The sequence below is a fragment of the Podarcis erhardii genome (genome assembly GCF_964252035.2).
Source record: "Podarcis erhardii genome assembly, chromosome: 6".
Lineage (NCBI taxonomy): Eukaryota > Metazoa > Chordata > Lepidosauria > Squamata > Lacertidae > Podarcis > Podarcis erhardii.
The window spans coordinates 77,049,218-77,066,525 of record NC_138510.1 but is presented as its reverse complement, the minus strand read 5'-3'; the positions used below and the strand labels follow the sequence as shown (position 1 = coordinate 77,066,525).

The window sequence follows — 17,308 nt, the reverse complement described above, 5'->3', positions numbered from 1 at the left end:
GTAATTTATGGACCTAATAGGTCCATACACAACACAAAACACTGTTGCTGTATGTAGGTTTTTATTTTATTTGTTTTTTATCTTATATTTTGGAAATGTACATCCAGTTTCTTCCCCTTTAAATTTTTTGGGGGCCCCCAAGAGAGTGTGGCCCTAAGCTATAGCTTGTTTAGCTTATACATAAATCCGGCACTGGTTGTGGGGTGTGGGCACCTCTAGTGATTTGATTTCTTGAGCAACTAAACACATGACATCCAAACAGAGGTTGGATGGCCATCTGTCATGTATGCTTTAGTTGAGATTTCTCCATTGCACAGAGATCCCCTCTGTGTCCCTTCCAGATCTATGATTCTATCTCACATGTATGCATTGCCGCAGTCATTCTCCCCACATGTTGTGAAATTAAATACTGGAAGAGAATGGCAATTTTTTCTTGGCAGACCTTCCTTGGGGAGGGGAACTTCTGAGTGTGGTGTTCACTATGGGATTTGGGCATATGTATATGGTTGCAGTATGAATGGGTTTCATGCATGTGTGTCTATTGTAGATGTGGTTCTCCCATGACAATTTGTTAAGTTCCTAAATGTTTCCACAGACTCAGAAAGGTGGTTGAACCCTTTTGTAACCACTGTACCACTCTGTGATACAGTTTTTCATGATACAGTGGTACCTTGATTTAAGAACAGTCCTGTTTACGAACGATTCGGTTTACGAATTCCGCAAAACCGGAAGTAGTGTCCCGGTTTGTGAACTTTACCTCGGTCTAAGAATGGAATCTGAATGGTGGAAAGGCACCGGTGGCGGGAGGCCTCATTAGGGAAAGCGTGTCTCGGTTTAAGAACGGTTTCAGTTTAAGAACGGGCTTCCGGAACAGATTAAGTTTGTAAACCGAGGTACCACTGTATGTACATAGTCATTGGACATAGCATCTACCAGGTTACTCTGTCTGCAAACACTTCAGTCCTTGCAGGATTTTAGCTTTACTTTTGCTTTCAGCCATGTGCAACACCTTTTTCTAGAACTTTTTTCATATATTTTAATGGGGCTGGAAAACCTGAATAATTTGAACCACTGATCAAAACTTCACGAAACCAATGGCATTCACTCCCACGGGAAGCAGTGATAGGATGGCTTTCAAAGATTGGATGGCTTTAAAAGAGGATTAGGCTAATTCACGGACAATAAGGTTGTCCATCATCATCATCATTTTATTTGTATGCCGCCTTTCCATAGTTAAAACAATGCTCAAGGCTACTAGCCATGATGGCTACTCTCTGCCTCCATGGTTAGAGGCAGTAATGATGGAAATCCCAGGAAGACAGTGTGTTGTTGCACTTGGTTCTGCTGGGGGGTTTCCCACAGGCATCTGGTTGGCTGCTGCGAGACTGTTGCTCGACTAGATGGGAAATTGGTCTGATTAAACAGGCTTTCCTCGCGTTTTTTAAAATTGGTATCAAATTTCCAAGTATTGTGCCCTTTGGTAGAATTATAACTTCTGGCTCTCTCTGGAAATTTAGACTAAAGACCCTTTAATGGAAAAAAAAAGGCCTTCCAACAGCTATACAGTGGTACCTCGGGTTAAGTACTTAATTCGTTCTGGAGGTCCGTTCTTAACCTGAAACTGTTCTTAACCTGAAGCACCACTTTAGCTAATGGGGCCTCCCGCTATGCCGCTGCCACACAATTTCTGTTCTCATTCTGAAGAAAAGTTCTTAACCCAAGGTACTATTTCTGGGTTAGCGGAGTCTGTTACCTGAAGCGTATGTAACCCAAGGTACCACTGTATCTTGATTAGCAGTGTAACCTTATATGTGCAGTACTGTACTAAGAAGTAGATTCTACCAAGTCCAATGGGGATTTCTCCCACCTATGGGAGTATAGGATTACTGCCTAAATGGGAGTAAAGGATCTCATTGTGTTCGTAACTGAGTTGCACATTGTAGGCGACGTTGTCAGAAATAACCTGTGAACTGGTGCCACACCTAGTGAATCAGGTTGTACTAGAATGATTAACTGTGCGTCTTTTACTTTTAATCCTTTAAAGAGTACTGCCATAATTCCCCCAGGCAGGAATTTTAAGTTACAGCTAGTGCTGTTCTAGCCTAACCTGCCTGTCCCTGCGCATCATGCTCATACACACATGTGTGGATGCTGGAGTGGGGGCAATACCAGCAGGGTGTAATTTACAGAGATAGTAAATGTCCTACCCCAACTCTATAATCTTTATATGGAACACATAAATGCTTATAACATGTGAACAAGGGCTGAGACATCAAAGGAACTTTCAATGCTCAGTGGTCCAAATTATTTTTCTCATTAATAACGTTGATCTTTGTGTGTGTTCTTAAGTAATTTATAAACTTCCCTTAGGTATTCATCAAAATCTTTGAGCATTCTATTGTAAAGGCTTCTTTTAGATCATAGCTCTTGGATAATATATATATATCCAGGGCAGGGGGAAATATGGCAATAAAAATTACCTTTCTGCAAAAAACCCAACAACTCGACAGTGCTAATTTATGCTTTCTGCCCCCACTACCCTGAACACAATCAGGAGACCAACTTACCAGACACATTGTATTTCGTGCCCTTTTTTGCCCTGCAAATCTCACCTATTTAGGCTGATAATGCTTATCTCAAGACTTCCAATGTAGGACCATTAAAATCCAGAAATATTATTGCAGCTGTTTATGCCAATTTTGTAAAATTAGACACTGAAGCCCATATGAATCCTGTGGTCGCTTCTGATAACTGTCCACCTGAAAGTGTGGGGTTCAGTTTTCAGGCTTTAATACCTTTTTAAAGAATAGACTCTTTCCTGGTAGTAATGGGAGTTGTAAGGATGTATAACTCCCCCCAGTCCAGCCCAGGAGCTAATTAGAGCAGGGTGTCTGCAGTACACGAAGACAGTGGAAATAATGTCATTGATATGAAAAAGTTTCCAGTAGAATATTTGGCCGCTTTAATGTTGCTAGCTTTTATGCTGAATAATTGAATTTTATACTGGAATTACATACCATGACAAAACAACAAAACCACCAGGGTGGCAAGGGGGAATGCATAAACGATGCATTTCTCCTGTGGTTGAAAATCAGCTTCTGTATGTGTTGTGCTAAACTGCTTTCATTTCCAAAAAACTGCTGTATATTACTACTCTTGCTCTACCTAGTAAAGAAACAATTTACGGTTTTTGATATTTTTATATGATGTCTTTTGAATAACTCTTCTTCTGAACCAAGAAAGTAACTAAAATAACTCTTCTGTTTGCAGAAAGAAAAGTGGAAAAACATTACCTGGCAATGAGGTGAGTCTTACTAAATTTGGCAATGTTAATGCAGATCAGGCATCCCCAAACTCGGCCCTCTAGCTGTTTTGGGACTCGAATTCCCATCATCCCTGACCACTGATTCTGTTAGCTAGGGATGATGGGAGTTGTAGTCCCAAAACAGCTGGCGGGCTGAGGTTGGGGATGCCTGGGATAGACTGCTTGCTTACTCATGGGTTGATCTGATGAGTGCTTTAGCCCGCTGCTTCTTGAAGTAGAACCTTCTCCAACTAGGTCCTTTTCAGCATTATATTGGGTGTTCATTGGCCAGCAAGAATCTTATGCGGCAACCTGGAGCATCCAAGTTATTGGATCCATTCATGAGTAAGCACTGGTGACTACAGGCAAACATTTTCCTCTTTGAAAAATGGAAGCTTATGTAGTTGTTGTTGTTGTTGTTTAGTCGTTTAGTCGTGTCCGACTCTTCGTGACCCCATGGACCAGAGCACGCCAGGCACTTCTGTCTTCCACTGCCTCCCGCAGTTTAGTCAAACTCATGCTGGTAGCTTCGAGAACACTATCCAACCATCTCATCCTCTGTCATCCCCTTCTCCTTGTGCCCTCCATCTTTCCCAACATCAGGGTCTTTTCCAGGGAGTCTTCTCATGAGGTGGCCAAAGTATTGGAGTCTCAGCTTCAGGTTCTGTCCTTCCAGTGAGCACTCAGGGCTGATTTCCTTAAGAATGGATAGATTTGATCTTCTTGCAGTCCATGGGACTCTCAAGAGTCTCCTCCAGCACTGTAATTCAAAAGCATCAATTATTTGGCAAACAGCCTTCTTTATGGTCCAGCTTATGTAGTATTTGGCAGATTTAGGGTTCCAACAGCAATTCGTGTAGAATGGTTTGGCTGTTTCAAAGTGATTAAAATACAGTTGTGTGCATGGCATCTAATAGTGTGCTGTCAGTTGACCAATATGGAATGCAAAAAGAAAACAGCAAAATAATTGTATTGTGTTATCTTTTCATGTGCAGAAAGAAGTCAAGAAAGAACGAGCTGTAGTAGACAGAGTATTTTTTGCGAGAATACGACAAATCCTGAGAGTTATGGTCCCTAGAACATTTTGTAAAGAGGTAAGCTGCAAATGAAGAACAATCAACCTGTCTAATTATGTTGCTTTTACCTGTCACCATGATTCTAATAATCTGATCACTTTCTGATGTCATTTATATCAAACTATTTTCCATGCAGCCTTTTCAGTTACCAGAATTAAGTTGGGCTCAGAGTAATGGCTTACAATATGCATTTAAGCCTCAAATTGATGGGTTTCAATATACATTATTTCTCATATATCTGATGACTTAAAAATAGTTTTTATTGAAGATTTTTTTGTGTTAACTAGCAAACAAACAAACAAACAAAAAAGTACATATAGTGTCTCTACTTTCAAATAATAGTCTTTTTCACAGTTTGTTTGCATTCAGCACAACAAGACAATGACTTATCCCAGTCAACAGCATATGAATTGATATGGGTATACAACCCCCCCCCCCGGTCCCACACACATACAAACAAACCCGACTGCAACCAACTGAATATAACCAACGAAGCTCTGGACCTCCAATCTCTCGCAATGCCAACAAAAATAAATATATATATGTAAAGAACCTACTGACGTGATGCTGACACAAAAACCCTGCACAAACACTATGCAATAGAACTAAATATCATTATTCCCTCCCCACAATCTCTCTCCCTTATTTTCTCTTTCCTTTCTCTTTTCCCCCAACTGCATAATGTTTATGACACCTTATTCATATGTCATTGAGAACATCAAGAAAATTGGGAATTACAGACCTGCTGTGAGAACTGAGCCTCATAAATATGGGACAGATCAGTGGCTATAGTTGAGATTTGCATAAGATGGTTTCCATGATTTTTCTTTAGCTTGGCCTTCTGTTTAATCTAGGTTAAAATGTTTTTCGTCTTTTTATTTAATTTCGCAGCATTGCGTCCAGATTTGCCCTTCCAAGAATGAAAGGGTCCTTCTATTCCAGTGGGGAAATCCAGTGAGGGGAGGGGGAGACAATTTGTGCCAATACCCCTTCTACCTGCAGCCCCCAACACTGCCTCCAAGACTTTTCTGAAGGGTCTCCCAACCCTTTAGAGCAGCATTGTTCAGGGAGGGGGCGGAACAGCTTTTTCCAGTGCACAGGGAGAAAGGGAGTCCGCTAAGACTGTTTCACATAGCATCTCATGGGTAGAGATTTGCCTAGAGGCAGTCTGGATCCAACACATAGACATTTACTGGCTTTTTTCTTAAAAGAAACTTTTAATGAGTCTCTGGTGAAGGCCAACTGAAACTCAGGGGTATGGGAGCCACCAGAAGTGTCCAGTCAGAGAATCTTAGTGATCAAGGTGGAGCATAAGGAATCAGGCGGTCCTTAAGGTATTTTGGATGAAAGTTACCGTATTTTTGGCTCTATAGGACACACTTTTTCCCCTCCAAAAATTAAGAGGAAATATGTGTGCGTCCTATAGAGCGAATGCAGGCTGTGTGGCTGCACAGTACTCCGTCTCGCTGTTCTAGCTTGGGGATGGCTGCGCAAAGCCTCCGCAGGGCAGCGGGGTGAAGGCACCCCGCTGCGCTCCGAAGGCTTGCAGATAGGCGCCTGAAGCCTGGAAAGTGAGAGGGGTCGGTGCACACCGATCCCTCTTGCTCTCCGGGCTTCGCTTTGCTGGAGAGGCGCTGCATAGTTTCCCCTCTCTGCGCAGCACCCCTTCAGCGAAGCGGGAGGAGAAATGGAAGGGGCTCCATTTCTCCTGCCGCTTCGCTGAAGGAGCGCTGAGCAGAAAGGGGGATAATTTTTTCCCCTGTTCTCCCCCTCCTATGGTCCGGTGCGTCCTATGGTCCGGTGCGTCCTATAGAGTGAAAGATATGGTATTTAGGGCTTTGTGGATTAACACAAGTACCTTGAACTAAATGACTAAAATTTGTGCCCTGTCCTTTGTAATTGAAGAAAGACTCTAGGCTGTTTGCAGAAAACTCATTAAGGAATGATCATCTGTGAACACTGACAACTCACTTTACTTTTACTAGACAGGTTATTTGGTACTTATTGCCATGATGCTGATACTTCGCACATACTGTGATATTTGGATGATTCAGAACGGAACTGTTATTGAAAGGTAAGCATTCCATATTTGCTCCTTGTATGATATACTCGTGTGATGTATAAGATTGCAATAACTAGGAACAAAGGTTGCATAAAATGGATTGGCAGTTGACTTAGATGTAAAAAGATAATGGGATGGGGAGGTAAATTATTGTTCCTGCTGTGAGAATGAACCAAAAAGAGCCTCTGGCTCTTATTTTTCTTCTCCTTCTCTCTTGTAGCTGTGTGGGAGAGAAGCTGTGAATTCTAAATTAACCACAGTTTGATCATGACTTGTTCTTACTAACGATAGTTAAAATAAATCTCAGTTTACAGAGTTCAGAAGTCATGGGGAACTGTGGCTAGTTTAAATTCAAATGCAGATGTTTTCAGGTTCTTCTCACATGGAGGAGGGGAATGCCTGGGCTCGAGGCTTGTCACAGCTCATTCTGGTAGCAGGAAACCATGCCTTCCCTCTGGCCCTGTTTGCATATAATAGCTTATCATTGTTTAGTGCTATATTTCCAAGCTGGAACAAGACACACAGCTTCATCACCCTCCCACGTGAACCTGAGTGAAACTTTGGCTTGCATAATCTCCTGCTCTCGTGTGTTTAGTTTCACTTTTTCAGACACCTGGTTTTGCATACGAATCAGAGACTGTGGTTTAAAACATATTAATTAAATATTCCAGATTTATCCGCTGTGGCTTGAAGCTGGCTTGTTTTGAAGAATACAAAACAGAGTTTGTTTTAAACCACAACAGCCAGTTCCTACACCACAAGCTGAGATTACATGACAGGGAAATTAAACGCTGCAGAAGTACTTGTTTCAGATGCTGGGGGAGCACAAGTCTTTGCTCAGGCTTGTTCTAGATTATGCATCTCTCACTAAACCATGGTTTAGTGTGTTGCGCAAAGGGGACCGATACATCCATTATGCAGTCAGTGGCTTAGCTCATACGTCTCATTAAACCATTGTTAAAAACTTAAGTATGCTTAATGGGAATGAGTAGCATGCTGTGTGTGTCTGCTGAACAGTTCATCCTCGTTCATCTTCGTTCATCGACTTGTGCTGCCACCACACCACTGCGAAGAGAGTCAGGGTTGTTGTGATGTCTGAATCTGGTTTCTTAGATTGTCTTTCTCCAAATACAAAGTGTGAGCAATAAAGCGTGAACAAACTACGACACTGAATTTGGACGTCATGACAAGCCAGACCATCTTGTTTCCCATCAACATGGCATGAGCAGGAGACTGTTCAGCATCATGCTGCACATTCACATTACAGCATAGTTTAACTATAGTTTAATGTAACAATATCCAATATGGTCCATCCTCCCCAGATATGTGGGACTACAACTCCCATCATCCTTGGCTATTAACTATGCCTGGTTGGAGTCGATGGAAGTTCTGATCCGTGACATCTCAAGGGGGGGTGTGTGTGGAATGTTAGCTACTGATTTAATGTGATGTGTGAACCAGGCCAACGTAGTTATAATTGTCACAAGTGAAAGTTCAATCCAAGCAAACAATTAGTTTTCTCTGATAGTTAATAGGATACTGGTAGTGGGGAGGGACCAATTTGTGGCAAATTTCCTGTTGTACAAAATATAATCCAGGATAATTTATTTCTGTAGGGTATAATCTGCAAATAAAATGCAGTCTTGTAGGCAGAAGTGATATTCAGAGACTTTCTGTGTTTTAAAAGAAGAGGAACGTGCTTGAGTTTCGGTTTCTTGTTTGGGTTTCATAATACAAAAAATAAACCAATTGTACACAAAATACCATTTGACTTTATTATTTTTATCTTGCACATTTAGTTCTCTGCTAAATCGGTTGTATGTCTGTCATGTCAGCAGTAATGATTGTTGATATAGTGGTACCTCGATTTTCGAACGCCTCCGTTGATGAATGTTTCAGTTTTTGAATGCCGTAACCCAGAAGTAAATGCTTCCATTTTTGAATGCGCCTTGGAAGTCATGCCACGCAACTTCCATATTGAGGCTTCTGTATTGAGTTTTCAGTTTTTGAATGTTTCAGAACTCGAACTGTCTTCTAGAACAGATTACGTTCGAAAACCAAGGTACCACTGTACACTGTAAAAATATATAATGGTGGTAACACTTCAGTCATTAGCAGAGCTGTTAAATTATGTACATTTTTTCTTGCAGTGCAATCGTAAGCAGGGATCTGTCGCTATTCAAGAAATCCTTTTTTAAATTTGTAGTTTCCATTCCACTGGTAAACAGATATTGTTAATATTAGCATGCACCTGTTACATTTATGCTGTGATAACTGACGCATAACTGAAGCAATTAGCTTTTTCCTTCCAGTTTATGTCTTCTGAAATTTAGTTTGAATGACGTCAACTAAATTGTACAGTTTATGGTGCTCCTGTGGCTTTTCCATTTTTTAATTTTAATTGCTTCAGAATGTATGGTCTTACAAGTTGTACTGAATGGTGTCGGTTATCTTCACTGTTGCTTTCTACCTCTTCCAAAATAAACCCCTTTGCCTAGGTAGAAGAGAGAACAAAGTAAATAATTCCCCAGGCTCTCTTCAATTCTCATTCTAGATGAGAAGGCATTACCAAATGGTCAGAACTTCTCTGTCCTCACTACATTTTTAAACCCTTGTCGCCATTGACCTACCCATTCCTGACCTTGACCTCTCCCCACCCTCCACTGTTTTTGGTTTCTCCTCACATTTTTCGGGGGGAAGGAACACACCTTTCTTCATTTCTAATCCTGCTAATCAAAACGTTTGGGCTCAGTGGGCCAAATGCTATTTATTTATTTCCAAAGGAAACGAAACTGCCTCTTCAAGTGGTAGCCCATTATAGCTCCTTCCTCCCCCCATCCCGGTGTCCTGAGGTCATTGGGATGCATATTTCTTTGTGAACAGAAGCTGAGCGATAGAGAATGAGGAGAGGACATGAGGACATAGTGATAAGTTGGGCAACTGTACATCGTGGAGGGGTGGAATTCAACACTGAGCTTGTTTGGTGACAGCCCTATTGTTTCCTTCCATGGAGAGAGAAAGCTTCCTGGAAGACCCGCAGCCTTCCCCATGTTAACAGCCTCTATAGTTAGTTGTTTTAGAGCTGCAGTGGAAACGCGGAGAAGGGTTTCGGTAGACCAGCTGTTGCTTTGTTGGCAGATGTGGAAGCGCATCTGTATGCCTGTATGGTGGAACTAGAGTCCTGCTGCTTTATTTGTTGAACTTCTTGTCCTGTGTTCACCTTAAATGGCTTTCTACTTTGCCTTCATGGAACCATTGTGGGATGGGCTTTGCTTCCCTTACGCCTAACATTTTGCATGTGGTGGTTTGCAGTGCTATCATTGGCCGCAGCAGAAAAGATTTCAAGAGGTACTTGTTCAACTTCATCGCTGCTATGCCTGCTGTAAGTGTTGACATCGCTTTTGTAAACGTGACCAATTCCAACTTCTCAGATGAGCTCCAAAGTTAGCTGTTGTGTTTTAAAAATTGAAATGGCATGTTTGTTTGTTTGTTTTTAAAAAACTTGCACATGCATCTAGGGTCATAATTAATCCCAAAGGGCTGTAAGAAATATATAATGCTTTAATTTAAAGGCAGTGAGATAAATTTGACTCCAGTTTCAAGGTTGAGGGGGTGTGTGAAATACTCCACATCCAGAGTATTTAGGGGTATAAGTAATTTTTTTTAAAATGCAGACAGCAGCTAAGATGAAGAAATGTTAGCTATTCATGTTAGTTTATATTCATCCCTCTACAAGATTTTTAGTTGAAGAAAAATGTACATAAATATGGTATTGGCAACTGGTGAGAAGTGGTCATTAGAGATCCAAGGGGGGCAGGAAAGAAAAACAACTTTATAAATTTTCTTTTTTAAGAAATAGAAATAGATACCTTCTTAAGTGTATTTCATCTTTTTCCTAACATATGACTCTGTTGGCATTTTTGGCCTCAAGGTCAGATGAGAAAGTGCTTTTTACAAGTGTTAGAACGTTTTGTAGAAAAATGCATTCTTGTTCTAGAGTGTTGTGACTGCAAAAAATATAGACAGGCATTAGTGTATACAGAGCAGTTAGATTAATAACCCAAACTTGGTGGATAGCCTCAACAACCTTTCCACCCTTCTAAAATTCATAAATAGCATACTGTGTGTAGCTCCCCCCATTAAACAGCTGAATGACATCCAATAAGCCCTTATCAAGAAACTGAGTTTATTTGTAAATCAAGATAATACCCATATACCTTTTCTCTTGTTTGATCTGCTTGTTTAAGAGGTCTACATTATTATAATATGAATATTGTGATAGAACATTAAAGTAATATGTTCCAACATAAAAATAACTGAATAGCCCTTCCTTCTGATGAAGTACATGCATTTTCAGCCTTTAAACAGTGATATCACTTTGTGGCTGCAGGATTTAGACTAGGGATGGCACATGTAGTTGATGGATCGGATTAATCAATTTAGTAATATATTTAAGAGTACTTGGACTTGAAATAGTGTCCCTAATTCACAGATGAGCAGATTCGCCATTTGCAGATGGCAAGTGCCATCTTAAAACAGCTGTTCTCTCCGACCTGTGAGAGAAGAGGGGATGATTCAATGACACCTGTGTGCATCATCTAAAATAAAAGAGCATGGCTTGTATACAAAGGTGGTGTTCTACTAGTGGAAAACTTCACTGCTCATTAAAGAGCTGTTTCTGACCTTAGGGGAAAGTGCTGTATGAGAAATGTAGCCCCAAATCCCAATATAACCTCTTCTATTTCTGGAAACTCTTGCACAACCAACCATAAATAAATAAATAAATAATAAAAACAAAACAAACCCCATAACAGACACAGGAAGCTTTGGCAGCACACTGGTAACAAAACAACACCATTTGAATCCAGGAGTGGATCATCTTTGGCCCTCCAGATGTTGCTGAACTGCAACTCCTATCAGCCCTAGTAGACATAGTCAGTGGAAAGTTTTCTATTTCCTTACATGATATTTCGTGGAAATGGCACTAATACACCTTCCACTCAGTTCTCTGGATCCAAGCCGGTGTTGTTGTTTATAACTATTTTGAACACAAATTTATGTAGGTTGACAACACGATCCCATGCATGATGCTCAGAGGTAATTCCTACTGAGTTTATTGAAGCATACTTCTGAGTAATCTTATATGGGATTGCAGCGCAAGATTTATTCAATTGGGCGATGATCCTGGTTTTCAACATGCCATCTGAGCTAATCTAAGGTGGAGGGTTTCATGCAGCTTAGACTTTGCCCTCTTACTGATGCGAAGAAGCAATCCTTATTTAACTTATTTGAGTTTGTGTAACATTGTACTGCTGCTGTTCATAGATCTCCCTGGTGAACAACTTCTTGAAGTACGGGCTAAACGAGCTTAAGTTGTGTTTCCGTGTTCGACTCACCAAGTACCTATATGAGCAATATCTTCAGTAAGTGACTAATTTCCCTCTCTCCAATATTTTTAATGATTTAATATAAATTTAAATTTAAACCAGTCTTAAATCATGTGCTTAATTGTTAAACATGCTATCAGTTATTTATAAAATGCATGATTCAGTAGAAAATGCCACATTAATCTAACTCGCTGTTTTCCACACATTTTAGGACTTATACGTATTACAAAATGGGGAATCTGGACAACAGAATAGCCAATCCAGATCAGCTGCTGACACAAGATGTAGAAAAGTTTTGTAACAGTGTAGTAGACCTGTATTCAAACCTTAGCAAGGTAAGATTAAAGAGGAGCCATTCTTTGGTAATCCCATAATCTGCATAATTAAACATCATTTTAATATTTGTAGGATAGAAGTATATTAATATCAGTGTGTAACTGTTTAGCATAATCATTTGTATTAAGTCCAGCATAATCACTTGCATTAAGTCCAGCGCATTACCTGATTGAGTCAGCCCACATCAAAGATAGTTATAGTCCACAAATTATTAGGTACTACACTGCAAATGTCTTCAATGTCTTTCATTTAGGACATGTCACATGCAACTGAAGTAGTTTCAGTTGAGCTGCTGCTTCTTTCCACACATTCTGTTAAGCAGCTTACAACACCATGTTTGCAATCTATAGCTTCTTGTCTGCCAAGCCACATCAAGGCCCAGTCGGTTGTCTATCTTGTTTCAGTCCTCTCGTAAACTTGAAAGACTTTCTCAGAGACAGATTGTAGACAGCTGTTGAGCAGACGACACAAACTGAATAGATAGGCTGAATAGATAGGATGGTGCATATTATTGTCTTAAGTTTTGAACTCTTCGTTTCCTACCATAGATTCCGGCGTATAAGACGACTTTTTAACCCCAGAAAAGAGGTTAAAAAGTCAGGGGTCGTCTTATACGTCGGGTATGGGCAGCACGGAGCTGAACCCACCCCCCGCTGCTGCTGTGGCGGCTCTGAAGCAGCGGCGGGCTCCGCTGCACTCCAGGCGGCTTTCTCCCAGCACGGAGTCCGCCCCTCCCTGCTGCTGCTTCGGAAGCAGCGGGAGGCTGGCTCTGCTCCGCGCCAGGAGAAAGCTGCCCAGCGCAGAGCCCGCCCCCTGCGCTGCTTCGGAAGCAGCAGCAGGGGCGGCGGGCTCTGCTCTGCGCTGGGCGGCTTTCTCCTGGTGCAGAGCTGCCCAGCATATTAGGCGACTGGGCTTAGAAGACGAACCCCCAAATTGCAGCTGCCAATTTGGGGGGTCGTCTAATGCGCCCAGTCGCCTAATACAGCGGAATCTACGGTAAATCGAATGGTGTTACGTATTGAACTATGTCCAACCACTGCTTAATAAATGGAATGTCTGATTTCTTGGAGAATGAATATAAATCTTATATTTCAGTGTTGTGTGGGCTAATTTAGCTACGTTTATTTGCAGAACATGAGAGTTTGTTTGGAAGTTGTGTACTTTTTGGACTTTTTGAAAGTTGTGTGTCTTTTCTTTTTTCTTTTTTTTCTTTTTTGCCTCATGATAACTAATATTAAACCTTCTCTTAACAGCCATTTTTGGATATCGTTTTGTATATCTTCAAGCTAACAAGTGCAATAGGAGCTCAGGTAAGATCACATTTTTCGCCATGTACAGTAATTGTTCTGCAAATGATGCATTTGTTCCATTGCACAAGCAACGTATTATCAGGGAATTTTCTATAGATCTAGTATTCAGAAACATTTGGAACCAAAGCACAAACACAAACACTCCAGGCCATTTTATTATGCAACTGCTCTTGAAAATTTCTCAAGTCAATGCTGCTGTCACTGGAAATATGTTGAAAGATGAGGGGAAGCCGCAGTTGAAACTTTATAGGCTAATTTCATAACATACAGACAAACAAGTTGCCAGCGTATACAATCCATGCTCTCTTGGAAGGTGATTGCATCATAGCCAAGCTGTTGAATTTTCATTGGCTTCCATTTCTGAGCAGATCTAATGGTTTGCCAATAGTTCGACGTCACTTTTTGTGGAAGTGTTTGTCCTGAAAATCCCTTATCCAGTCTGAGGTAGATACAACCATGTGAAAAAAGAAATTATCTCATGTCTGCATTCTTTCCAGTGTGTGGTTCAGCTTGCTGTGTGCTAAGAGTGTATTTTACCACATTTCAGCTGGTAGACTTTATTTATTATTTTTTTTTTAAATATTTTTATTGGATTTTCAAAAAAAATTTTTTTAAACAAACACAGACATATATCATAAACACAAAACACAAAACAGAATATCTGTAGTTTCATACCCTTACAATCATTACCCTCTTTCCGTGACTTCCCCCCACCCCCCCAACCACCTTCCCATTTCATTAAATATCTCAGCAAGTTATTTGTTCAAATCTCTTAAATATTATTCATATCTTTTCTTATAGTTTATCCTTTATCCATTTTTACTTTAAATCCATTATACACATTAAGTTGTTTCTCTAAGGTCGGCCTAATTTCTCTCCCATAAATTCCTTGCTCTTTATATTAAATCAAAAAAACAATAATATTTCTATTCTAAACCCCAGACTTTTACCACCCTACACTCCCCTCCCCCTCTGTCCCGGTTTTTGCCCCTTCCCGCATTAATGTCCAAAAGAAAAAAAAAAAAAGACAGATTTAACCCGGATTTCTCACATCAGAGGCCCTTAGGCCCCAGTTAGTCACTCTCCAGCAGTTTTGTTTATAGTCCTTTTTATTGATCTTCTCTTCTCGAAGGAATTCTGTCACCAGTTCCTCATATTTTTCAAACAAAAACAGTCTTTGTCCAGGATCAACAAATCTCCCATGTTGCAGCTTAAAGAAGAAGTCTCCATCATACTTGTTCGTTCTTTCGTAGCTTAATGTTTCAGTTGTTCCAGGGACTTCCATCTTTCTCTCTCTTTGCAGATTTGTAATCCATTGGTTGTCTTTTTCACTTCTTTTCCTCCCAAAAGTTACAGATATTTGATTACTCTCTTCCTCCTGAACTCCTTCTTCTTTTTCTTCTTTTTCCCCCAGTTCTAAAGTTGTCTCTTTTTCTACAGCTGCAGATTCTTTTTCCATCCGGTTAGCTCCACCAACAGAGTTGTTTAGTTTAAGATTGAAGGTCATCAGTTGTTCTCTCATGGCTAAGCTCTGCTCTTGCAGAGCTCCCACCAGAGAAAACATTTTTTTTATCTCTGCCAGTAGTTTTCCTTCCGCAGCCATTGCAATGTCTTTAGTTCCCTCTAGGGGGATTTCCATCATAGTTCTTTTCCAACAGTTCGTTACTTTGTTATTCAAAATTAGTTTGTTTCCAGTCAATTCGATGTAACACTTTTAGTCCCAACAATATAGTTGTAACACAATTTTAACACAATTTCCAAGCTGACGTCCGTTTGACAGCTCTTTTGACAGCTGTCAAACGCCTTGTTTTTTTCTCTCGGGTTCCCAAGCAGGGCACTGCCCGGGTTCGGGGGGGGTCCGCCAAAAAGCAAAACCTCTGAGATTCCCCTCTCTTCACTCCAGCACAAATAACTTTTTCAACCAATTTATGAAAGTGTTCTTTTTCCTTTCAGCACCAGAGTCTTTCCGACTTAGTGCTCCTCTCCTTACTTTGAGTCTTTTGGTGGGGGGGGGAGTGTGGACTTCCTTTTTAACACATCCCCCGCTCGTACTCGAATTCAATAATAAAACTTTTAGTGCCAAAATTTCCTTCTACTCACAAGTTGTTTTTTCAGTCCAAATTTCAGGAAGAAAGATAGCGCTCTCCGGTCATGGCTCGCGGCTTCGCTCCGCCAAGGCAGCGATCGACTCTCAGCTCCACGCCACTCTCCGGTCCCCTCCGTAGCCTTTAAAAAGGCTCTTCGCGGGTCGGGGAGGGCGCTTAAGGTGCCCACCGAGTCTCCATGTCCGCAGGCTTCAGCGCCTGCGGTTTCTGAGGGTCCCCGTGTCGCCGGCACGGCAAGACCCGTCCTTAACGGAGCCGATTCCCTCCAGAACTCGGAGGGAATCCGCCATTACCCGTTCGCGCTATCCCGGAAGTCCTCAGCTGGTAGACTTTAAATAACCTATTGTTATCCCTTTCCGGTAATAAGACTCCACTGCATCTGTCCCATAATTCAGCACAACAGAAATACCATTAGCTCAGGCTAAGGTTCTGCATCTTAATGGATTCATTGGTACCTTAAAAGAGAAGCCAGGGCTGTCCATACTAATGTTTTGTTCCGATACATGCAGCTGAGTATTGTAACAGTCTTCCTTGGTTGTATACCTGGATGCTCAGGCTGCGATTTTATGCAGATTTACCTTGAGGTAACTCCCACGGGACTCAGTGGAACTTCTGAAGAGATTTGTATAGGATTATATTACCAATTTTCCCAGTGCCTCCTGCAGCCCGTCCTGCACCTATTGGTCTCATCAGTATATTTATTTGAGAAATGTTTTCTGCAGTGTTCATTTTCCCCCAGAAAGTTAACTTTTTCTTTGAATAACTATGTTGAGCAATCCCATACGTGTTTAGTCAGAAGTAAATTCTCACATTGTTCTGTGGGACTTATTCCCAGTTAAGCGTGGATAGGATTTCTGCTTTAGGTTAGGAAGGATTTGAATATATTGTCGTCAATATAAAATAATACTGTCCTAGCATTCCTATAGTTTTCTTTATTGCAGGGAGCCATACATACAGATACTTTCAAAACTTTCAAAACTCTTATTCAGTTTTCTTGTCTTCTCCTCTACTTAAGTATCTTAAGTAGGGAAAATCTTAAGTAGGGGAGCACTCAATGAAATTGAATGAGGGTTTTGAAAGTTTTTTAAGAATCTGTGTATATAGCTCCCTCTAAGTATTTTAAGTAGGGGAGAACTCAATAAATTGAATGAGAACACTAGTCTGGCTGAGCTTTGAATAAGGATTTAAAAACCTAGTTGCCTAGTTATTGACTTCAAAGGGAAGACTTGTGCATAGCTTAGCTTTGAAAAACTCTGTTTGGAGATCAGTAGTAGCCCAGTTTGCTCATCACATTAAACCGTAGATCAAAATGACCTACTGTTTGGTGAAAATGAGCAGCATGCTAGTGCATACTATTTGTTCACATTAAACCATAGCTTGTTTTAAGCTGATTTAACACGATTCTCAAACCAGGACAATGTACCGTATTTTTCACCCTATAGGACGCACTTTTTCCCCTCCAAAAATGGAGGGGAAATGTGTGTGCGTCCTATGGGGCGAATGCAGGCTTTCGCTGAAGCCTGGAGAGCGAGAGGGGTCGGTGCGCACCGACCCCTCTCACTCTCCAGGCTTCAGGAAGCTCTGCGCAACCCTCGGGAGACCGGTGCGACTTTGCGCCGATCTCCCGAGGGCTGCGCAGAGCTGCCTGCATCCCTGGGCTTTGCGCAGCTCTGCGCAGCCATAGGGAGCCCGGCGCGAGGTCGCGCCGGTCTCCCGAGGTCTTCACAG

At 41.2% G+C, this 17,308-nt stretch overlaps 1 protein-coding gene across 2 annotated transcripts in view; it reads left to right on the top strand.

Moving 5' to 3' along the window:
- ABCD3 (ATP binding cassette subfamily D member 3) overlaps window positions 1-17,308 on the top strand; it is a 46,679-nt gene that overhangs the window by 11,318 nt on the left and 18,053 nt on the right. Inside the window, exons 2-8 of one of the 2 annotated variants that reach the window (XM_081865898.1) lie at window positions 3,271-3,304; window positions 4,300-4,398; window positions 6,366-6,454; window positions 9,755-9,824; window positions 11,768-11,865; window positions 12,041-12,164; window positions 13,419-13,475. In XM_081865898.1, coding sequence (XP_081722024.1) covers window positions 3,271-3,304; window positions 4,300-4,398; window positions 6,366-6,454; window positions 9,755-9,824; window positions 11,768-11,865; window positions 12,041-12,164; window positions 13,419-13,475 — 571 coding nt within the window. Of the gene's footprint in view, window positions 1-3,270; window positions 3,305-4,299; window positions 4,399-6,365; window positions 6,455-8,592; window positions 8,663-9,754; window positions 9,825-11,767; window positions 11,866-12,040; window positions 12,165-13,418; window positions 13,476-17,308 lie in introns of both variants that reach the window. The other variant, XM_081865899.1, reaches the window with a different exon arrangement.